Genomic DNA, 24,030 nt, shown 5'->3' with positions numbered 1-24,030 from the left:
TACAACCATGTTGGGGGGCAGGGAGGGGCGGTGAATTATTCTCTTCTAGGAGCTGAAGAGCCAGAACAAAGCAACAGCGGTTCAAAGTGCAGCTTGACTCTGCTCGTACACAGACAGGCTGTTTCCTTTCATCTGCACAGCCCCACACAACGTGGAGAACCCACAATGGGTTTCAACCGGCCCTGTTAATGAACATGCAGAGCAGTGGTCCAGCCAGCGATCTTTTGACCCAAGAAAGGATCCGAATACCTTGGTTGTAATGAAAAAATAAATTAATTAAAGGAAGCCACCCTCCCCCTCCCCCCACCCCCAAGGAAGCACACACGCAAAGCCCAGCGGCCCTACCCAGTGATAAGGCAAAAGGGACATCTTTCACCCTAAATCGTTAAAACCCCGAATAATGATGCCAAGAGGTCTAGTGGCCAGATGGGGCATGGGAGGAAATGCCCACCACGAGTGGCCAGGAAAGAGGCAGCTGAGCCAAGAAAGGAGTGGGGTGGGGGTGGAGTGGACCTGACACTGCAGCTCCAAAGGTTCTGTGAAACGACTTGCCTGGAATATTGTTTTGATAAATAAGCCATATCCTTGAGGAATTGAAATCTCCAACTGTTCCACTGGCACAGCCATATCTGCAGCGACAGCACATGCCCCAGATTGTGGAGTTAACTTGAATTAAATTTCAGATGTGGGGGACTGAGGGAGGGGTGGAGGCAGTGGGAGGTTTATGAACAGTATGCTGGGGCTCTGATGTTGTCATAACCAGATGGCTTCAACTGTATCATTTGGAACAAAAACAAACACATCCAGGAATAATGTAACAATGGCAGAAGCAGCTTCACCTACACCGGAAACCCCGACGGCTCGGTACCCAGAGTGGAGCCCTAAATCTTGGAAAATCTGAGGAGAGCCCTCCCTCCAGCCAGGCGACAGGGGCCAGCACTGCTGCTCCTCCCAGCACCAACAGCTTTCTGTCCAGAAGAGCCGTCTCCAGCCCGGTCCGTCCTCTGGAGACCAGCCCAGAGAAGCCCCCTGCCAGGGTTTTGTCCTTGCTACGCCCAGAGGAAGGAAGCGTTACCTTTGGCCTCCCCCCACCCCCCCACCCAACTGCACAATCTTTAGGCCACATGAGAAGATCTGCCGCTTCCTACCTGTGTGACTTTAGGCTTGTCTATTGCTTCCCTGGACTTCAACTTCATCCATAAAATGGAAAGATGCCACCTCTTATCACCTACCCTACCAAATGGATCAACTATTGGGAGAGTCCACTGGGAGACTGTACATACAGGCTTTCGGGGAAACGGTACTGCTGAGCAAACCCAACGGTCTGAGAGAAACATCTTCTTCGCAGCTCTGTCTGCTGCTCTGACACGCAGAGGCTGAGGAGGCCCGTGAGGGGCATTTCCTGACCCAGGTGACCTGCAGGCTGACCGACGGGGGCAGCACACAGTGGGTGCTTTCTAGGAAGCAAATCTTGCCTTTGATCATATTGATAAGAGACTGCATCGACTGTAGGGACGGCAAGGCAGGTGCAGATGAGGAAATTGGTCAAGACTCAAGGCCATTGGAGAGCAGTGCCGGGCGAAATCGTGGCAGGTTCCAGCTAAGCTCCAGGAACCCCCACAGCCCGTCCGACCCAAGACTGCTGAGGGGCAGAGAGGCAGCCGCAGAGCATTCCTGTGAGTTCCCTGGGAATTAAAACATTAGCTTTTCTGGAAACACACCAAGTTAGTATTGCTCAGAAGCATTATGTCCCTGTCTTTAATCTCCACGTTCATGTTCCTTTTGATATTGCTTTGTTTAGTTAAGGGACGGAGACCGGGGCCCGTTCCATAAAACAAGAGTGCAGAAAGGCCCGCTCCCAAGCCTTGTCTCCAAAGAGGAGGACAGTGACAGGCGTGCGCCACTCGAGAAGGAGGGCGAGAGACCACAAAGCCCCTCACAAAGGAGCCTCGCTGGATTCCGTCTGCCTGGACTTCACACACCTTCCCTGCAAGCCCAAACTCAAACTCGGCTCCAGACGCCAATTGCCGAGGAACTCAGACCAAAGAGACAAGCCAGGTCAACGAAATAAAGACCAGAGACACTACACAGTACAAAATAGTAATTATTTATATTTTCAAAAAGAAAAAAAATCCAACATTTGGAAGTTCTCCCCTGCAGGAAGAGGGGCCGATGAGAAGGGGCCAGGCCTGGCTCCTCTGCAGGCAGCAGGTCAGGTACAAAGAGCTGAGCAATCTGGGCTGGGGTCTGTCAAACAGCATTCATGAGAGAAAAAAATCTCCTTTCCTTTTGTCTTCTTGTTTTATTTGGGGTGGGGATTTTTTGCTGTGTTTTTTGGGGTTTTCTTAGAAAAAAAGGTGGGGGAAGGAGGAGAAATAAAACATTTCCCACAGTGTCTAAAAACCGAGAACTGAAGTTCTTGTCCAGTCAGTCTGAAGTCTGGATGAACATTTTTTCCAGTTTTCATGACCGATAGAGACGTTTGCAAAAGCCTCCCCATCGAAACATCATCTTCCTGATCGCGCAGCCTCCTCCCCACTGCCTTCCCTGTCCCTGTTCATAAGAGGGAGAGAGGGCCTCTGCCCTTCTTGCAGACAGTAAGAGCCAACAACACGGGAGCTCTCGGAGCGTCGTGCGGCCGCGCGGAGTCTGCCCACACGTCCGCGTGGCACGCAGCTGGAAGGGCTCAAACGTGCTTCTCTCAACACAAACACTACGGAGTCCTTTCCCAAGTGGATTTTTGGGAAACTCTGCAAAACTCCTTTCTTCTTCCCTTTTCTGTTCTCTCCTCTTAAACCTGCATGTCCGTCCGTCCTTTCTTTCTTTCTCCTTCCTTGTTATTTTTTCCCTTTTCGCTCCAGGCACCTGAAGATTTGTCCTGCTCAGTCAGATGCAGACAGGCTTCTCCAAAGTGCCACCGCTGGGACGTCCTCGGGCCAGTGCTGACACTGGGTCCCCACAGTAACAACCTCGGCCAGGCCACAGGGAACACAGGGACACAGCGACAGGGTTTTTCATTAGGTTGAACAGCCCCGGTCCCGGGTCCTTCCCTCCCCCCCGCTCCCCAAGTTATTGAGTGCTGTTTTAAAAGTCTGGAGCCACGGTGCGGTCCTCCCCCCACGAGAGGGTGAAAGCTCCACGGACGGCGCGGGCTACCCGGTGGTCAGTGCGGCAGCGATGGCTGCTGTCTCGGGAAAGTAAGTGGAGTCCTACGACAGGCAGGATCTTAAGACTGCTTCAGGCGCTTGCGAGGGGGCCCCAGAAAGGGGCACTGTGCCGAAGCCAGAGAGCGGTATGCCTCGGCCACCAAGTGGGGATGCGACACCACCATGGACTTCCACCCAGAGGTCTCCAAGACATCCGAAGCATGACTAGGAGAAATGTGGAGAGATGGGTTACAAAGGGAGCAAGGACATGGCGGGCCAGACAGCTACCCAGACAGCCCAATCAAAGCCCGGTGTCTGTGCAGAGACACGCAGACAGAACCCATGGCATGCGTGAGAGCAGGCTTGTTAGGCTGTGTGCAGATGACTGGGCTGTGGCTGCTGGGACTCCGAGAGCTGGGGCTCTGAGCTGCTCTCAAGCATGAAAGGGGGTCAGGCTTCCCTGGGCATGGTCATCATTGTCAGGCTTTGCTCTCCGCCGCAGATGCCAATAAAGAGAAAGAGCTGAAGCCTTTTCGACAGCTCTGGGCGTCCATCTGGCTTTGGCACTTCTGAGTTGAGAAGCCCAGAGCACATCACAGCCTGGGCTGATTTAGTGATCAAAAAAGAGGGGCTCACAGCTCCGCTGCCTTGGATAGTTAACGCCTGAAACGCACCGGGCACGTGCCCGGCGCCCAGCAAGCACACTACAGAACCCGCAGTGCTCCCTGCAGCCCTGCCCCACCCTACCCCTCCCCGGGCCTGCTTCCTGCCTTACAGCCCTTCCTGAGTTCCTGTCTCTGAGATTTTCCGTGTTGGAGGCTGCTCGGTCACCGACCTTGGCAAAGTCTCATTTCTGTGTCCTCCAGCTCTGTGCTGTGAGGGCTTCCCAAGGCCCAGCTTCTCTCCCTGGGGTTTCCCGGCCCTAGTACAGCACGTTCCCCGTCCGGCCAGGTGGAGAACCAGCCCCACTGGGCGCCTGGGATGGGTCCTTAGCGCACTCTCATGGCCCATTCAAATGATCCCAGAAAGTAACGGGGCCGAACTGTCGCTCAGGATGAAGGAGTGGGTCCATTAGAAGACACACGTCTTTCTCAGCAGCGTGCTTAACAAGGTCATGTATATACTCGCTTTTCTCTGGCCCCGTTTAGATGCGCTCCGTGCGCGTGGCGTGACTCTCACTTGGGGAGGCAGTCCACACTGTCATCACTGTGAACGCCACAGGGAAGTGGAACACGGGGATTTGCTCAACACGGGGATTGACCTATGAACGCAAAACATTTTCTACACGATCAAGCTGAAGGGAAGCATAGACTCTCCATTTCCTACCCAAAGGTTAATGAAGCGACTAATTCAAAGTTTTTCTCACTTCTTTCGTTACTGCCACCATCCTGAGAGAAAAAGAAACTTTGAAGAGGCCAACTCACTAGTTGATGAAATCCACTGCCTGAGTTTTCAGCTGGTCTGCGCTGTGGAGGTCAGCCAGGATGAGGATCTCTGCCGCGTTCTCCACGGAGAGGTTACTGCAGAGGGCGTCCTCACACATGACCTTTAGGCGCTCCAGGGCGTACTGGAAAACACAAGCGGACCGGGCTGAGTGCTGCCCAAGCTGTGCCCAGCGGTGCAAGCACTACCACAAACCCAACCACTGCGCGCAGAGGCAGGGCCACGCACTATGAAACAGCCCCAGATCTGAAGTCTAGGTGCTGAACTTGAGAACGAAGACAGCTAAACGGACTCCTACCCAGACTGGGATGCCAGTGTTTACTCCGCCATCGCCCCCTCCTCCCGTGAAGTCAACGGGAGGGCTACACTTGCCACTTCGGCAGACTAGGGTGAAGCAGTTCTTATTTCAACCCTTTCCACTTAAGCACTGTCACTCGCCCAGCAGGGCATTCCAAGCGGTCCACTGGGCTGTGACAAAGAGCCCCGTGGTGACTTTCACCAGCATCTCCACCATTCGTTGTTCCTGAACAAGGGCCAGCCGAATGCCCCCTTTTAAACAGAGGAGGACAAACAGAGCCCTGTTTTACTGGGGCTGAGGCTAAGAGTCTCGGGGCACACGGACAAAGGAGCAGACACGCCAGTCCAGTTTTCCTTCAAAAACGTCCTCTTTCCTAAGCACAGGGGTCTCGATGTTTAGGAGAGGAACGGCCTGGGCACACTTGAGCCAGTGAACTGGTCTCGAGCCAGTGGCATTACTTGCTGGCTGTTATGAGATGATGAATCTACCCAGGAACTCCGGGGATTGGGAGGAGGAAGAAGCACGCCAAATAAAATGTCACGAGTCCGCTCACAGGGGACCCACAGAGGGTCTCAGAACGCCATGACACAATACCGCCCCCAGGCTGAACCCGGACAATCAACCCAGGACAATTTCATCTTTATGAATTCTGGGTGAGGAGGCATGTCTGTTGGCACTCGGGTCTCCTGCAGCTGAAGAGGAGGTTTATTGGGCTTGGTGCGGCTTTAATTGTTTACGTTTGAGGAACTGGAAAACCGTTTCCATGGAAAAGAGGAACGATGGCACTGGACAAGCAAGGGGAACCGGCTGCCGGGCTTGCTGAGAAAGGCTGGGCGATGGCTGGGCCTGACACAGCACTGCACAGGCTACTCCTGAAAAGGCCTGTCTGATGACCTGCCGGCCCTGCTGCATAATCACACAAAAGTAGCCACTCTTGTCCCTTGGGGATAAAGTTTTTTCTTAATTATGCTTCTGAAAAACCTGCCTAATGGCAGTACTTACCCGAGAGATTGAAATTGTGTCTCCCAGGCCCGACCAACGTGTTTTGCTTTGTTTTTGGTCTAATTACACGTGTCCCCGGGAGACTGGAAACGCTCAGAAGAAGCTGTTCCAGCCTCTTGAGTAAGTTCTGGATGTTTAGATCTTTCCGTGAAAGAGCTCTTGCTGTTTCCCTAAAGCTCACAAGGAGGTGTACAGGTAGAGCTGTTTCCACACCGGCTTGGAGCAAAGGCTGTCTGATGAGAAACTCTGAATGGAATTTGTCGTGGTTACTTTTCATCCAGAGATGTAAAGCACTGCCGGATTCACAAAGCTTCCCCGCAGCGTCACACCACGTGGTCCCTAACCTTACATTAGGAAACACTGGCTCACTGGCTTATGTAGACAGCTCCTTTCCTTGGTGCTAGGGCCCCGTGTGCATTTCCACACTTTAGCCTCTGAAATGGAAATGTCTCACAAAGTATACGTTTACAGTTCTTGTATCTCTCTCCTCTCCTCTCAGCCCCCAAAGCTACTAATTAATCATCTCATACTTGTGAAGAAACAAAGTTTACGTTGCAACAGCTACTTCAGCCAATGTTGAAAACGCAGCCAGGACAATGGGCAAGATGTTACCCTTTTATTTACAGAAGTTTAAACGAGAAAATGGCCTCAAAAACTTTCATAAATGATGAGCGCGATACAAATGCTATCGGTACCTGAATCTCTAGTCTCACTGTACTTAAATTTGAGATGGGGAAGATCCTCCGCTCCCACAGAGAGGGTGACCCCAGAACTTACTTCCCACAGCAGGGCACTGCTGAACACAGGAGAGCTGACAGCAAGGACAGGTCAGGCCTGCCCTAGCCAAAGTGGCCATATTCTCTTCTGACGCACAGGCGACAGACATCAAGGCCCAGGGGTCCCCAAATCAACAGGGAACATGAACCTCTAGCCCCACAAATGTTTTTTTAATTCTTATCTCACCTTGTCAGCAGCTGCCAGCAAATCATCAGCCATTTTGTCAAGATTCGGAGCCTTCCCCGTATAAATGAAGCACATCATTTCCTTAAAAACTTCAGGCTCCACATCATTGATTTCAACCCGATTCTACACCAGGAAAATGGAAAATGAGAAATATTCCAGACAAAATCCCTCCACTGCTTTCCTGACCTGGCATTTCTCTGGGCCCTGTTTGGTGATACCAGCCTTCCCTGCCAGCAGTACCACTGCGAAGCAGCCGTGCCTCTGACGCCGAGCCTTTCTCTCCCTGAACTGACTGGGTGACACCCATGTCTGATGCCATTACCCAAAACGGCCAGGAAGACTGGCCTGGGGATTAAGTGTGGCCACGTGACCTCCAGTTCACCCCGGTGCCCTCTCACTGCTCCCAGCAGGGATCTGTCAGGGCACTGTGCTCCATCTTAATAACACACGGAGAAAAGGAGAAGCGGGGAAAGAACGCTGCTGCCATGCTGGCCCACAGGCAAGTGACCCGGCTAACAGGAACGTGACTCCAACCCCACGGCATACCTTTTTGCTCTCCTCCATTTCATGTTCAAACATGGCGCTAAAAACCGGAGAGCGAGCTAGAAAAAGAAAGGAGAACAGAAACAGATCCAGTTATTCCACTGGAATCTCTTGGTTTTTCCACAGCTGGATGTGAGGAGGAAGCGGTAACTTCCCCCTGCCCTCCTGCTACAGAGAGTAAGGGCCTCACCCTTCAGATCTCCACCACAATTACACAAGTCCTTTCTCCTTTTACCACCAGCACATGAACAGTCATAGTGCTTAACGGGAAAGCAAGCACGCTCCACTTTCAAACACCAACCAATAAATAAATAAGTATTTTCTATGGACTGTTTCAGCCATTCCTCTTTTAAAGAAACCAGCTACAATGAATGTCAGTTCTGTGTCCCCTGGGTAGATGGAGGGGCTTAAATGGGAGCAGGGTGTCCTACTACCTGGGCATATTCCTGGATCATTGACACCATACTTTCTCCACTTCCAAGGACTGGACCACCCACCAGGAGCTCAAGACTGGGTTCAGGGGCATGTGCTGTCTAGATAAAGTGCAGGCTTCCTTAACCAATGAAGGTGGTCCATTGTTCTCAGCATGAGTAGCATCATCCATCCCCCAAGGGGAGGAAAGAAGATCCTACAGTGGTTTGTGACCTTCCAAAGCTCAATCCTACCTAACAAAATCGTATTCCTTCCCATTTAATGTCCCCCACTAGGGAGAACTTAAATTTCATTTCCTCCATTGAGGGATGGTAATGAAAAAGATTGAGAAACACGGCTCCTTTAAAACATGTCCATTTTAACCTAATGAACACTCTGAGAAAAAGATATGCTCAATTTTAACTATGGAAGAAAAAAACCTAGTATTTCCCATTGTCCAAAAAACTAGTATTTCCCATTGTCCAATACAGCAAAGGCTTGGCTGGGAGTTGAGGCTGTGGGCCTCTACTTAAGAGTGGAGGAACAGATGGAGTATGAAGTAAGGATCAGAGCCCATTGGTTTTTTTGGGGCTATTTTAACTTTGCCATCTTCTAACCATGTATTCCAGGGCATCTCACTTAACCCTCGAAACCTCTATACTGGAATCTGTAGCAGAGACAATAAATATACAACAGAAGCTCAAGCCTAGAGGCTAGGACTTTAAATAAAGATGAAAGATTCAAAGCAACTAGTATGTCTTAGGGGGTCATTGGTGATAGATCGGAACCAACACTGTGGGAATGAAATCCCGAGGGAGACTATGCAGCGTGCTAAGAGAAAGCAAGCAAAGCTTTAGGGAGCAGCAACATTTAAGGGGCTGGATAAAGTAAAAAGGAGTCCCCAAAACAAGAGAGAGGAGTCAACTAACAAGAGTTAGTTGTCCTCACTCAGGACCACCGAGTCGATTCCACCTCCAAGCGACCCTACAGGACAAAGTGTAGAACTGCACCTGTGGGTCTCTGAGCCTGTTAATTCTTCTTTTTCTTCAAATCATTTAATTGGGGGCTCGTACAACTCTTATCACAATCCCTATATCCATCCATTGTGTCAAGCACATTTATACATAAGTTGCCACCATCATTTTTTAAACTTTTCTTTTAGTTTTTATTTATTTTAAAGATCATTTTATTGGGGGAGTACATAACTCTTATCACAATCCATACATCCACCGTGTCAAGCACATTTGTACATTTGTTTGCCATCATTCTCAAAACATTTGCTTTCTACCTGAGCCCTTCGTATTCTAATTCCCCCTTCCTGCCTCCCTCAGGAACCCTTGATAATTTATCAACTTTTTTCATGTCTTACACTGACCATTGTCTCCTTTCACCCACTTTTCCAATGTGCATCCCCCTGGGAGGAGGTTATATGTAGATCATTATGATTGGTTCCCTCTTCCCCCCCCCCCCCCCCACCTTTCCCTTCCCCTGCCTGGTATCGCTACACTCATTACTGGTCACGAGCGGTTTCTCTCTCCTGGATTCCCTGTGTTTCCAGCTCTTATCTGTACCACTGTACATCCTCTGGTCTACCTGGATTTGTAAGGTAGAACTGGGGTCATTATAGTGGCGGGGGGAGGGGGAAAGCATTAAAGAAGTAGAGGAAAATTGTGTTCTATCGGTGCTATTCTGCACCCTGGCACCCTGGCTGGCTTGTCTCTTCCTTGTGACCCTTCTGTAAGGGGATGTCCAACTGTCTACAAATGGGCTTTGGGTCTCCACTCCACACTCCCCATAATTCACACGGATATGATTTTTTGCTCTGTGTCTTTGATGCCTGATATCTGATCCCATCAACATCTCATGATCACATAGGCTGGTGTGCTTCTTCCATGTGGGCTTTGTTGCTTCTCAGCTAGATGGTCGTTTGTTTATCTTCAAGTCTTTAAGACCCCAGACGCTGTATCTTTTGATAGCCAGGCACCTTCAGCTTTCTTCACCACATTTGCTTATGCACCCATTTTGCCTTTAGTAATCATGTTGGGAAGGTGAGCATCCCAGAATGCCGGGTTATTAGAACAAAGTGTTCTTGTGTTGAGGGAGTACTTGAGTAGAGGCCCAATGTCTGTCTACTACCTTAATACTTAACATATAAATATATGGATACATAGATCTATTTCCTTATCGTTATATATAAATATATTTATATATGTGCATGCCTGTATTTAGACCTCTATAAATGTCCTTTGCCTCCTAGTTCTTTCCTTTATTTCTTTTTACTTTCCTCTTGTCCCACTATCATGTTTGGTGTTCATGCAGGTTTCAGTAATTCCTCTCAGCTACACTGCCCTTAATTAAACCCCACCAGGCATCCTACGCCCTTACTACCAATTTTAGATCACTTGTTGTTCCCCTGTCCCTGGGTTTGTTGACACCCCCACTTCCTTACCAACCGCCCCCACCCCTGAACCATCAGTCCTGCTGTTTTCTCCTCTGGATTGTTCATCCTGTCTATCTTATTTAGACAGACACAATAATAAGCACTAAAACAAGGCAAAGGGAAACAAAAGAAAGAAAAAAAATTTTAAGGACAAAAAAAGAAAAGTCTATAAATAGCTCCAGGTCTGTTTGTTGACCTTTAGGAGTGTTTACCAGTCAAGTCTGTTGGGGTGCCACGCCCTGGCCCCAAAGTCTATGTTTGGTATTCCCCAGGGACTTCATTGCTTTGCTCCCCTTGCTGCTCTGTTGCACGCCCTTAGTGTTTCGCCCCAGGAGACTGTAACTCTTTACAGGAGAAGAAAGCCTCATCTTCTCCCTCAGAGCAGCTGGTGATTTTGAACTGCTAACCTTGTAGTTACAACCAGTGGGTAACACACTCAAGACAAAAGAAAACTCGCTGCCATCCAGCTGATGCTGACTCACAGAGACCCGCTACAGACCCTCAAATATTGGGACCAGCAGGTGCCAGGAGGAGCCGTGGTGGTGCAGGGGCTACACGCTGGCTTGCTAACCACAAGATCAGCAGTGTGAAACCACCAGGGGCACTGAGGGAGCAAGAGGAGGCTGCTGCTCCTGCAGAGTGCTAGTCTCAGAAAGCCACACGGGCAGTTCTCTGCTGTCCTGTCGGGTTGCTATGGTCGGCACTGAATCGATGGCAGTGGGTTTAAGAGGCTGCTGGTCTTCGTGTTTAGGGCCTACAGCGCTGGGGAAGTGCCTTAATGGTGTGAAGGTGAGCTGCGGGCATGGGGGGAAGGAGGGAGGGACAGCTAACTCAAGAAAACTTAGCTCTGAAAGAAAAAGGAAGAACTAGAAGGAGAAGTCTGAGCCTGCTTACACGCTGAGGTGAAGAGGCACTGTGAGAGAGATGTACAAAGGTTTACAGAAGTGGGAGGGCAAGGTTACGGAGAAGGCGGGATGCGCTATGCACCAAAAGTAGAGAAACAAACCGTCTGCTTGGGGCACAAGGAAGGACATGCCGGGACGTGAAAGGCAAGATGGCGCTCAGGAGAAGGGCCTCTATTTTCTCTTGGAAGTGGTGGGCAAGGTCATCTCTTAGGAGTTAGAGACGGGGAGCTAAAGGACAGTGGAAAAGGTCCGAAACATGAACTGTAGAAAACAAGAAAGGGAGCCGACTGTCTCTCTACAGAAAGGTGAAGTGACAGCTCGGGGGCCAGCGAGTCCTTACATTACACAGGAGGGAGAGAGCACAGTGAGACGGCGAGAGTAGGCAAGACTGCGGCTTGCCGTGTGTGTGTGTGTGTGTGTGTGTGTGTGTGTGTGTGTGTGTGTGTGTGTAATGACAATGCTGAGCTTTGTTGTCCTAAGGGCTTACGGAGTCTCCTCCTAAGACTTTCTATACTCCGGACAGAGTTGGTGGCTGGCTCCTAGCCTTCCTTCTGGAGGTCAGTCCTCTCCTCTGAGCCAGTCTTCCTGGACTAGAAGAAGACCTGATGCTACTCCGTGTCAGTGGCCACATTCTCATTCTTCTGGGACGTCATATCACAGCGGGCTGGGACTCAGGGCTGTGGGCCGGTCCTGAATCCAGACTGCTATGAATTGTCCGCCTACAGCTCTGTGGAGTCTGACAGAGGCGAGGGCTTCAAAAAGTTCATGGAAAAATTCCACGACCCTCAATTCATTTTTCCCCATGAACTTTTTACAGAGCCCTCATGAGCGTCCAGACCCTTGCTCCTGACATCCTCTCTCTGGGCACACAGGCCCGTGACCACAACACCAGCAGCCGTTCCTGGGACGTGGCAGTCTAGTCCAAAATGACAGAGCGGAGAAACGGAACTACCGTCTTAGTGGAGAGCAGTCTTTTTCGGTTAAGACAACTAACGTCACACTATATTTAGCTGGGGTATTTTTGTAGTTGAGTTCAAAAAAGCTGAAGCTATTCAAAAGGTGATTACACAGCCACTTGGTTTTTTCGGCTTCACCAAATGGGCAGCTCCTCACGAATAAACACCCACCTGCTAAGATTGCTTTATGAGCCTGGAATTCCTGGCCAGCAACACACAAACAGCAGTCTGTGAACCGGGAATTCTCCCACAGTCCTCCTAACTCGTCTGCCAACCGGCACTCGGGGACTTTGACCATATTCATGGTGTTCTGGCCAGAGATGTTGACCGAGTCTTGCACCACACTCACCTGTGGAAAAGAAAGAAAGACCGAGCAATGCCATTGCTACCAGGGACTCTCTTTCCAACAGGATCGGAGGGGACTGCGACTTCACTGCTGCAGGACAGTCACATCCGAACGGCAGTCAAACTCTCTAATTCCCACTTGATCTCAATCATATACCAAGATACACTGATCAGGACACATGAAGAGGGAGTTCCCACAAACCTTCGTCTCTGCTCCAACTCCCCTGTCCCCAGACCTGAGCAAAGCAGCCGAAGGGGGGAAAATGGACCGAAATGATTGTTCGATTGTTAAAGGTCAAGTAGCTACCTTATTCTGCCTCAAGTAAAAGGTTAAAGACAAAAAATTTCTAAAGACACTACCATTTAGTTAGACCTGGAAGGCAAAAATAAAAATAAAGCCGTTTCTACAGGGCCAGACACGTAACTGTCACCTCCTCCAGCTAGTGTCACACTCAGGATGCTACTGAGTAAGCCACCAGCAGCACGACAGACAGATCTTGCTTGTAGTAGCGACGGGTGGGTATCCCACACCGCTTATATTCAGTCACCTGTCACAATGACACACGAGACGGCTGGCGGTGGCTAGACGTGCACCTGGAGCTTTAGAACAGAGCAGTGATGACAGATGAGAGAGGAATCCAGTCTCCCACCATGGCTTCAGCAGCAGCGTCTTTTAACCAGTTAAATTAGCTTTTCAGACTAGATGAAACCAAGGTAACTTCTAGGTGAGTCAATAAGTCAGGGAAATTGAGTAAGATGCCAAATACATGGATTATAAATCATACACACCATAATAAAACGAATGTACGTTACTGTGCACTAAAGCTACGACCCCGCAGGCCAGTCCTCCGCCTACAACCACTGACAGGTTCCAACTCCTACATCGCATTAGGTTAAAATTATTCATATCAAAGCAGAACTTGCAAAGCTTAAGAACTGGCTCCCCATTCTTGCTATTTTTAAAAGTTAGATGAGAATGACAGGGCAAGAACATCCTAAATGACCCAAATTCCTTTTAACCTTCAAAATGCAAGTCATATTCTAAACACAGTCCTAAGTCCAGAGGCAAAGTGAATGCCCCATCCAAATAACAGCATTCTGTGCAGGAGTGAGCTGCGACCGCCAGGTCAGGACATTTATTCATTTGTTTTAGACTAGTCATTATGGCCTTGCCCAGTGAAAGACAGCCGAGCTTATTAATTATGCATGTGCCTAGCATTAAGAACACATTGATCAGTGCCCGATGTAGCAGTGATAAGCTGGGCGCAGCACAAAGCACTCCAGAGTCTCCCTCTCCCCGGTGAAGAGCTCTGATTTGGTACAGCCACTGTCTCCTATTAACACTCTGCCTTCGGTGACATCATGCCAGTGCCAGGGGGCAGCGTGGTGAGGGGTTGGGCTGCTAACCGAAAGGTCAGAAGTTCCAAAGCACCAGCTGCCCCGAGGCAGACAGACAAGGTGTTCTGCTCCTGTGAAAAGCTAGCCGCCTCGAACGCCCACAAAGGCAGGGAGTGCTCCCCTGTCCTGTAGGCTCGCCATGAGTTGGTGTTGACTCGATGACAGTGAGTTTGAGTTTGGTTTTGGGGTTTCTTTAATACCAACGGTGGAGGTTGCCTGTTTCCAGCTGTAGCTTCAAAATATTGAGGGTTTTTTTTTCTTTTAATGGAAAGACAAATTAAATCCAATGTCTTCATAGGAAAAGACAAGTCTTTCCTGGGATGGTATTGTGAGGGAAGGGCGAATGTTGTCTGCACTGGGTTCCCAGCTTGATTTCAACCAAGTTGACACGAGCCCAAATCATTAATGTGCTTGCTGGCAATTTACTAGAGTGGCAAGAGCAGAGCTGGGTTTCTTTCACACGGTCCAATGCAGGTTACCACAGGCCCCAAGTCGGCCGGCAGTGTGCTAGTGGTGAGGAGAGCCGGCAGGCTGTGCCTCCTCTCACTACGGCAAGGCCTCTCCCTCGGCAGAGACAGGAACACAGCAGGAAGGAGAACGCACCTTCACCGTCTGAGCCAGGCTGGTTCTGTAACCCAGAGATGCCGGAAGTCTCCAGAGCTCTGGATGTCTGGCACCTCTTACCAACATTAAACGTGCTTAATTAAAAATAAAATTTAAATGGCATTTACAAGAACCCAGTCTTCAGAGCCCACACTTTGCACTTAGAAAGGAATTGTTTTCCTCTGTAACTGGCAATGCTGCAATGAGGCCATTCTGAGAAAAACGAAAGATACAGTTTCATGCCTATCAAGCTAACTAGGGAGACTCATTCAGAACTGAAGTGGCGGAGAGGACGTGGCTGTGACATTTATGCCATCTGATAACGGCTGTGCAAAGATGACTCAGGAAGGCTGAATATCCCCTTACATTTCAAGCTGTAAGAGGGCCTCACTTTTAAGTCAATTCCTTTTTGTGAAAAAAAAAAAAAAAAAAAAGAACATTTTATTAAAGACTAAAGACTGTGCTAATTCTTGCACATTTTTCTTAAACATAAACAGCCAAAGTAAAAGCAATCGAAATGTCTACATTTTTAACTTCTGCAGAACTAAGACCGTCCAGAGCAAACCCTAACCCTGCATAGAGACTATGTACAGCGGCCCTCTCTCTGACAGAAGAGGTTAACAAGGCCTAACTGGTGCTCACAGGGGATGAGTAAGTAGCTTGGACACAGTCACACAGCAGACCAACCCAGCACTGAGAGACTGAACTATGATTACATCCACCATATCCACAATGTGAAGGAAGCACATCGCCACCGGTTTTTATGACGCTCGAAACCAAGCAAACGTCAAGAGCGTATTGTTTCAGCATGCGGACAGCAAGCATGGGAATGACACGGAACATTCAGAACAGCCATTCATGTCTGGGCGGGGCGAGAGCAGATCAAAGGAGTGGGAGAGAAGCAGGTCTATAGGTTAGGTCCAAGCTACTGGTGATGTGTTATTCTTCGAGTGGGGTAGCAGACTCACATTATCATGCTTTTATGTAACCATAATGCAACATATTAAATTGCCATTTTTATAAGTCAAATATTGGCAATTTCATACAGTTCAAATATGAGATATCCAAATCATTCCAATAAAAATGAGAAAATATGATTAGACTCCTACTTATTTAAAATGTGATAATAATTCAGACCCCTAGGCGAGGAGAGGGCATGCTGTGTGAGGAGAGGGATGCTTAGGAAGAGCTGGCCAGTGCCTGGGACACAGGCTATTTCCCAGATTCCGCCAGTAAGCACCTCATCGAGAGGCAGGCCTTAGACTCTTCTCCCCGTCAAAGGCCTACACGCAGGCAGGGAGGGGACGGCATGCATCTTCCTCATTCAGCGCAGCTTGCTTAATGTAAATACTTGGAAAAGAAGGGCAAACATTTCATGAAGATCTTCTATGGTTCAAATGATTAGAGAGAAAATTAGACCTGTATTTTAAACCTGCTTGCTATCTCCTGCTTCCATTACCCAAGCAAATGCCCTCTATCAAGAGAACTTGGCTGTGCCCGCGCGTCTTTGGGTGAAAGGCAGTCAGCTCCACTTAGTGTAAAGCAGTAGACGCAGATGGAAAAGGGAGCGTCGACATGGCCCTGACACTCATTTGCTGCACAGTGTTAGAAAGAATTACCTGCCCTTCCCAGGCTCTGCTTCTCTCCCCTGGAACATGAAGGGAACAGAATTAACCTAGCTCAGAGGACTGTGATAAGGGACAAGTCAGAGAATGCTTTGAAAATGCTTCCAAATAAGTGAAATGAGCGCTATCAGTGGGGAAACTGCCACGGTTTCCAGTAGGCAGACGCACGCCATGTTATGCGGCCAGAGAGAGCTACAAGAAGACCCCGGGCAGCACATCACCCACGAGACCACCCACCTGGCATTTTCAGTTTGCCACCTAATTGCATTAAAACATGTGTTATCGGTCATAGCGTTGAAAATAAAGCCCAAACACACAAATGCGTGATTCTCAGCCTTTCACCTTGCTACTCCCTCCTGTGGCCTTTGGGACAACAAAGCAAATGAACAACCAACCGATCCAAGAAGCAACTAGGCTTACTGCATCGGGACAGGCTACAAAATGCCCGAGTCAAAGGCTGAGGCAGGAATGCGGTAGTGGGGTCTGGTGTTCATCACCTCAACTGGTACGTGGGGACATCAGTGTCACAGAAGCCTCTAAACAGTAACAAACTACTAACTGAACCAATCGTCCGTACAATGTAAGTATGAATTACAATATGCCCGTCTATAAATATGCCCTGGAGAGAAGGGAAACAGCAGGTCAGAGGGACAGAATTGGGATGATCTAGGACAACGGATGCTCTGGTTATGAAAAGTGCTAAGAACTTAGATGATCCGCAGACATTTTAAACCCACACATACAGTGCACACCCCCACGCAGCCGTCTTGCAGTGCTGAATGCTACTTGGTCCACAGAGAGCTTTGGAACCGAACGCGTCTCACTAGGCACAGGCCCAAGTCTGAGAAGCAGCGCTCAGCACCTGTGGCCGACAGAGAAGTGTGAGGGGAGCAGATGGCACACCTGTTTGATGGTGGAAACCGATGGCATCAGCAGAACCCAGCAGACGTTTCCCTGTTCGACAGCTCCGCGTTTCCAAAGTGTCATCTCACTTCCCTTCTAAGTCAGTAAGGCACATCTAAATTTAACCACAGGACTTCTCCTGAGAGAGTTTCATATGGGGAAGCGGAGGCAGAGCGTGCTGGAACCCGGCCTTGGACTTAACCACGGGAGAAGTGATTGCCAAGGGAGGGGCAAGCCAATTGGTTTCCAAATCAAGAATGTCAATGCAGGGGTAAGAGCAGCTGGAATGGATTTGGGAGCAAGCATAGGAGAAAAAGAGGGACCTACTTAGATGCCAACATGCTGCCACGAGGGTGAAGGCATTGCCCAAGTCCATACGTAGACGGGGGATGGGGGTGGGGGTGGGAGGAGCACTATTTAGAGGAGAGTTGCTTCAGAGAACAATCTGAAGACTAACTTTTATTTCTAAAAGAAAAGGCCATTTTCTACAATCTCTAAGACTTTCCGTTGGTCTCTTTGATAATTACAGGACCACTGTGAGGTGAAACCAACTCGCTATGAGGATTTGGTTTTTAGGATCATCAACCAAACCTAATGCCAGCCAGGTGATTTCAGCTCAGAGCAACTTTATAAGATTTCCAAGACTTTCCATCTTTGTGGGTGCATGCAGCCTCATTTTGCTATGGCAAAGCAACTGGTGGACTTGAACCGCAACCTTGTGCTTAGCAGCCTACTGCTTAACTGACTGTGCCACCAAAACCTACCTCCCTCAGTTACGAGTAAAACCGGGTGATCCAGGCTAATTTACACTAGGAGCTAACCTCACGATAAACCGCCTGGTTTTTCTCCTGTCTTCACCTGGGCAACTGAGCATGATCTGTGACCAGCTGGAGTTCATGTGCAATTTAAATATTAAGTTCATCAGATAGAAAACAACAGCAACACTTGGGTAGAGATGATTTCATCTTAATATTTTTTCCCTTTCAAAACTTAGTATTTGAAAATAAGCAAACCACATTTTATGCCTTCGGGATGCTATTTTAATAAGCTACGTCGCCAAAGAGCTGTGGCTCAGAAAAGAAGTCAGCTCTGCTGGCCAGGCCTGTTCTGCAGAAGAGCAAGGCTCCGAAGGTCTAGTTTCCCAGCTGCCAGGCGGTGGCATGCCTTTGGAAGGGTCAGAAAAACTGTGTGAACCTAGGGTTTGCCCAGAGCACCCTGGATGGGTAGCTGGGAAACTGGCCGGCATTCTTCTCCCTGCAAGTGCAGTGGTTAGCCATACCAGTGGGGCTTTTCAGAAAGTGGTTCCCCAGCCAGAACACACACGAATGTCCCAGCCGGTGGTGCATTCTATTCAATTACTACACTGTGAGCTGATGGATGCTTACAAATATATTGGTAGCAGCAGGACATGATTATCAATAGATCCTCATTTCAAACTCTCCATCTGTTTAGGGACTTCAGGGTCTGTCCTGCAAACCTGGGAAAAGCCGTTAGGTCTTTAGTGAGAGGAAGACTCCCCCTACCTAACCGTGGCTTATAAAACTCACCAGGATCTTGACTCTCAAAACACAATGATTCTCACGTTCCTCTTTCACCACCACTCCGGAAGTCAACTGAGCAGGCACTCAATCCCTGCTGAGTGCTCCCTAGTTTAAAAAGCCGAAGAGGAAAGTGATCCGCAAGCAGACCCACGTGGACTTCATCTTCAAACAGAAGGAGGAGCCAGAAAGTCTAAGGAACAAACACATGTATCTAGTTGCTGGCCATTCTCTCCAGCTTAGGCTGGCAGTCCTGAGAAAAGCTACCTGAAAACACTCAGTGAAAAAGCCAGAGTCCTGACCCCAGCAACCCAACACTCGTGCGTCCCGTGACAGCACACGCAGAGAGCGGAGATGCCTGACAACCCTGACATCAGGAGGCGGTTTCAGTCAGTCACATAAATAACATTTGTGCAGCACAACCCCACTTGGGGATTTTCCTCGCTCTCTATCCCTGTTACAATTAAATCTACTGATACCCATCAGGTCTGGGAATTGCTGGTCTCACAGCGGGGTAAAAGGACTCACCTCACAGAAGAGGGTAAGCTTGTCATCAGGGAGAAGCCCGTTGGCCTCATCTAAGAGAAAATCTCTACGGATGAATTTTTTGAATCCCCAATCTTTGCCTTGCACAAATCTATATGCCCGTTGACTCTCTGGGGTGGGGAAAAAAAAAAGTCATATTTATGGACACTCAGAAACCAGATGAAATCCACAACTTGACAGCGCAGGAAGTTGCTGGGTGTAAAAGCAACGAGCCAAACAGAAAGGCAAGCCGTTACCCATTGCTTTGGTTTCTTCTCCCTTGGCGTTCAGGATGGAGAACTTGAATTTTGCCCGGACTTCACTCTTTGGACAGCTGACCAGCAACAGGTAAAGTGACAGGTAGTCTTTGCTTTCTTCATCTAGCCCTTTTGGGTTGACTCGCAAACACCTGCCCAAAATAAATAAAGGGGGGGGGGGCGACAAACATGTATATTGAAAACATTCATGTTTTACAGGCTGGTAAAAGTAACGGGAGAGAACGACAGAATGGAATTGGAACACCAGAATCACTACAGGAAATGATGTTTAAGAAAAATCCCAGTCCTTCTACCAGCAGATTATGATTCAGTACAATGACACTTGGGAACCACCAACTTCAAGGGGCATTCTAGAATGCTTTAAATCATTTCTTGGTTTCTTCACAATCTCCCCCAAATCACTCACTTCTTTTTCCTTTCAGTTTAAAACTACCCTTATTTTAAAATTCCACCTCATTTTGCTCTACATGCTCCCATCCTCAGTGTCACAGAAGGCTAGCCTAATTCTGTGGGGATTGTGGCAAAACAAGGGAGCTCTGGAGGAGTTGGAAGTCCTTTGGGCTGCTGACCACAAGGTCAGCAGTTTAAACCCATCAGCCACTTGGTAGGAGAAAGCTCAGGTTTTCTACTCCCATAAAGACTTAAAATCTCAGAAACCTACAAGGTCAATTCTGCCCTGTCCTATAGGGTCACTAAGAAAAGGACTCGACCAGTGGCCGTGAGTTTGAGTGATGAAACCATGAAAACAGTCTCAGGTGAACCCTTTCATATCACCTTGGGAGAGAAGGTATTCTGACGTAGTAGGTGAATGGGACACCATGTTTTCCAAACGAGTCATAACATTTTCAGATTAAAGGAGGCAGTATAGAGAAAGTACAGAGGAAGGCCAACTCCCACGACAGAAGGCACAGTTCTAAACCTGGATTCTAAGGAGGGTTGGAAATGCCAATCTGTTACTGATGAATCAAAACAAAATTCAGACAGAATTTAATACATTCAACTGAGCCGTAAATGTCATTAATTGAACTGCATGTGGTTCAGACACTGCTCTCCACCACATATACACACCGTGCATCCGTAGGGTGTGCAGAGTCCCGACAGGTGGCTCAATCCCATGCCTCTCCAGGGAATGCAGAAGCCTCAAAGCTCCCTATGTACTGTGCACAGGATGGGGATTTATTTACAAAGCCTAAGAATAAGCTCTGCTCTGAACACTTGAGGTAGAAGGGGGTTTCAGAAATCTCATGGGAAAATTCCGTCATCTTTGCATTCCACTTCTCCATGAAATTTCCGAAGCCTCCTCATACAGCCAGCAATAAATAAACAACCCCAGTGAATTATCAAAGGTCAAAAATTAGCGAAACACAGGATTTTGGGTCCTTGCAGTGGGCACATGGCTGTCTCCGAAATAGCTGCACCTCTTCTAGATGTTGGACCTGTGGTTTGGGTGGGACTGGCTCTCGTCTCCAGATCAGGTTGCTCTTGTCCCAGGGGTCACTCAGTTCAGTGAGGCCAGGTAGAAACCATTCCTCGAATGTATGACCTAGCTTTGAATAACTTCTGAGGGGCAGGGCAGAGGGATACATCACTCTGAACTTCACCATGGGGCCGCGGAATCAGACTGCCCCTCCAGAGGCCATTCTAGCTACAGCAGCAAATAAACCCCTTCTGTTACTTGAAAAAGGAAAAGAAAAACACAAAGACCACTCAACAGTCAAATTTACATTGAAATGTAGGTTTCTTTTTGGAAACAGAGTGATGATTAGTCATACATGATGAATATAAGCAATGTCACAGATCTGATTAAAATGACAAATGTTTTGCTATATGTATTTTACCACAATTATATTTTAAAAAGAAAAAGAGTACCAAAAAATAAAAACCACGGTCTCTGGCTTTTCTTGAAAAGTAAAAAAGTTGGACAGCGGTCAGCCCTGATTCATGCATGGCCATAACCAGCTGAAGTAGAGGTCTGCCAGTCCCTTCAGAAGGACAGGCATTGGTCAGTCCGCCAAGCAGTCACCACTCCCAGCAGGTGCAGAGATCAGCGAGTACACTGGCCCTCTTAGTTACCGTACTCTGTAGCCAGTTCAGTCTCAAATACTTTGGACATATTACCAATGAGACTTCTCCGTGGGCAAGGACAGCAAGCTTGGTCAAGCAGGTCAGCAGACAAGAGGGGAAGACCCTCGACGAGATGGACGAACACAGTGTCTGCCCATCGGGCTCCAACAGAACAACAGGTGTGCCAAGGACGGACAGCTCACTCTGTTGTTCCCGGGGTGACTATCTGTCAGAACGGACTCGACAGCACCTGGCAACCGGAGGCATTCACTCAACACGTATTTACTGAGCCCCCACGCATTGTCAGTCAGGCACTGCCTTCACTGAGCTTATACCTCAGTCTATACCGAGAAAACAGGCAACTTTTAGGAAAAAAACGTTATAGCTAGATGTATCTTCCTCACCATTTCAGTTTATCATTGGCTCCTGATGAAAAGGTTGAACTTTTAATGACTTCACCCATTTCCTCCCGGCAAAAGCTAAAGTTATTGATGGTCCACATGTAGGAGAATTTCACTACCTTGATCTGTTGACAGAAAACCAGGAAGCAATTAAAGAGGAAGTGGGCAACCTAGAACAGCAGGCTGAAGCTCAGCTCATCATTCCACTTCCCTCCCTCCCTCCCTCCCCTGCAAAAGCCCCACAGGGAGAGAGGTAGGAAGCTCAGCTTTTTCTTGCCTCAGGTTCCTCTACCCAAGTTCACAAATCTCACACCCACAGCTGCTCTCCTAACTTTGTCAATTCCAAAAACACTGGATGGAAAGTGGAAAACAATGGACAGAGTGGGAGAGATGATACAAAGGCATCTAAACTGAACCTCTTGGCGCAGTGCGATGTGAGATGATTGAGATGTTGCGGTCACTGCCTCGGGCTGCAAGTCTCCAATTTGCTTTTCTCTGGTCTTGCCCAAGAGAGGACTCTGGGCTTTGAACTGGTCTGAACTAGTTCGGGCATGACCCAAAGGAAACCAAGACAGGCTCAAGTTCTTAAATTTTAGGTGATGCAGATTGATAACCAGAGTAGGAAAAAGTACCCGTCAAAGCCCTACAGCAGGAGACTGGAAAACCGGCTCGGCCGTGGAGAGCAGCACACAAAACGGTGCAGCCGGTGACCGGCTTTGTGGGGGCACTGCAGGTTCCTGCCTTGGCTCAAAATCCACAGGGCAAGAGATTTGGTTATGAGGCAACACGTGTGTTAACCCTGTTTTCTAAAAGGGAGATTGCCAGCAGGACTTCCGCCTCCAATTTTTCCCATTCCAGTTAACATTCGAGTACACCCAAATTCTAAAAATTCAGGTGTGCTCCAGTTCCGCTTCCTGTGAGGGGACAGGGAAGAACTCCTTCCAAGCCCTGCTGAAAACATATCTCCATCACAGAGTGTATGTTATCTAGCTTCCAAGATTCCCTGGTAAACCGCTGTTGAAAAACAGTGGCCCAAACATACCTTTTTCCCCTGGTAGTTAACAGCGCCCTCCCAAAGAAAGCAGGTAACCCAGTGCAGCAGACACCCAGCCTCCTTCCTGGCACCCGCCGTGCCCTCCCAAGGCCAGGGTTCTCACCGTGAGCTCTCCCTACCTGTGTGTAGCACCAGCTCTCAGCTACAGGGCCACTCGACATTTCTGCCGGAGGGGGAGGACTTGGAACCCTTGACATCGCCAGTTTGAAGGTTGAACAAGATCTTCACAGTCAGGGGGCAAGGCGGCCCTTGCCTTCCTCTTCACCTGGGTCAGACGCCAGAAACAAGAGGAGCTGATTAGACTGAGGCACTTTCTCTCTGTTGGGTCGTCCACAGGCCAGAAAGTTGTCTCCCGCCTGGGCTGCTCTACCCTGGTCATTTAAGTGGCTTCCTTACCATCCATGTCCCAAATTTAAATATTATCTGAAGGAAGGCCAACCCCATCTGATCTCGGAGTCACAATGAGCCACCTTATCTGTATCCTCTGCAAAGTACTTAATATTATCTCAACTAGACAATGGCACTCAAACTACATATCCATCACACCTTGAAAAGGAGACAGCAAAGTTAATGTGGACACACCCTTGCCACCGGCATAAACCCTCCACTCCCAAAGATGCTGGGGGCTGCCAGGCCATCATCTCTCTGGACGCACACAAAGACAGCTTTCTCCCAAGGAGGGGCGGCCGAGGCTGCACCACTAACCTTTGGTTAGCAAAGGCTTAGCCACTGCCCCCACAGCTCCTTCTCCTGAACTCACCGGGAAAGGTGTTCAAAGTAGTCTGATTGCTGCTATCTGCTCCCTAAAGGGACCATTTTTGGGGAAGGGAATATTTTTTTAAAATGTTTTATTAGGGGCTCATACAACTCTTATCACAATCCATACATACATCACATCTGTACATTCTTTGCCCTCACCATTTTCTTTTTTTTTTAAACATTTTATTAGGGGCTCATAAAACTGTTATCACAATCCATACATATACATACATCAATTGTATAAAGCACATCCCTACATTCTTTGCCCTCATCATTTTTTTTCAAAGCATTTGCTCTCCACTTAAGCCCTTTGCATCAGGTCCTCTTTTTTTTCCCTCCCTCCCTACTCCCCCCCTCCCTCATGAGCCCTTGATAATTTATAGATTGTTATTTTGTCATATCTTGCCCTATCCGGAGCCTCCCTTCCCCC

The 24,030-nt window shown here is 48.6% G+C and overlaps 1 protein-coding gene across 7 annotated transcripts in view; it reads right to left on the bottom strand.

Moving 5' to 3' along the window:
- Window positions 1-2,091: 2,091 nt before the first annotated feature.
- The window catches only part of SPOP (speckle type BTB/POZ protein), an 81,502-nt gene continuing 59,563 nt past the window's right edge, over window positions 2,092-24,030 (bottom strand). For all 7 annotated transcript variants that reach the window (XM_075561655.1, XM_075561652.1, XM_075561656.1 and 4 more), the window contains 9 exons: window positions 22,961-23,106; window positions 21,791-21,912; window positions 19,302-19,453; window positions 19,048-19,175; window positions 12,279-12,456; window positions 7,399-7,454; window positions 6,853-6,975; window positions 4,571-4,713; window positions 2,092-3,371 (listed from right to left, as the gene is read on the bottom strand). In XM_075561655.1, the coding sequence (XP_075417770.1) occupies window positions 3,227-3,371; window positions 4,571-4,713; window positions 6,853-6,975; window positions 7,399-7,454; window positions 12,279-12,456; window positions 19,048-19,175; window positions 19,302-19,453; window positions 21,791-21,912; window positions 22,961-23,038 (1,125 nt within the window). In that variant the 5' untranslated portion in view covers window positions 23,039-23,106 and the 3' untranslated portion in view covers window positions 2,092-3,226. The remainder of the gene's footprint in view (window positions 3,372-4,570; window positions 4,714-6,852; window positions 6,976-7,398; window positions 7,455-12,278; window positions 12,457-19,047; window positions 19,176-19,301; window positions 19,454-21,790; window positions 21,913-22,960; window positions 23,107-24,030) is intronic.

This window comes from Tenrec ecaudatus, chromosome 10 (genome assembly GCF_050624435.1).
Source record: "Tenrec ecaudatus isolate mTenEca1 chromosome 10, mTenEca1.hap1, whole genome shotgun sequence".
In the NCBI taxonomy this organism is placed as follows: domain Eukaryota; kingdom Metazoa; phylum Chordata; class Mammalia; order Afrosoricida; family Tenrecidae; genus Tenrec; species Tenrec ecaudatus.
This window is presented reverse-complemented; position numbering and strand designations above follow the sequence as displayed.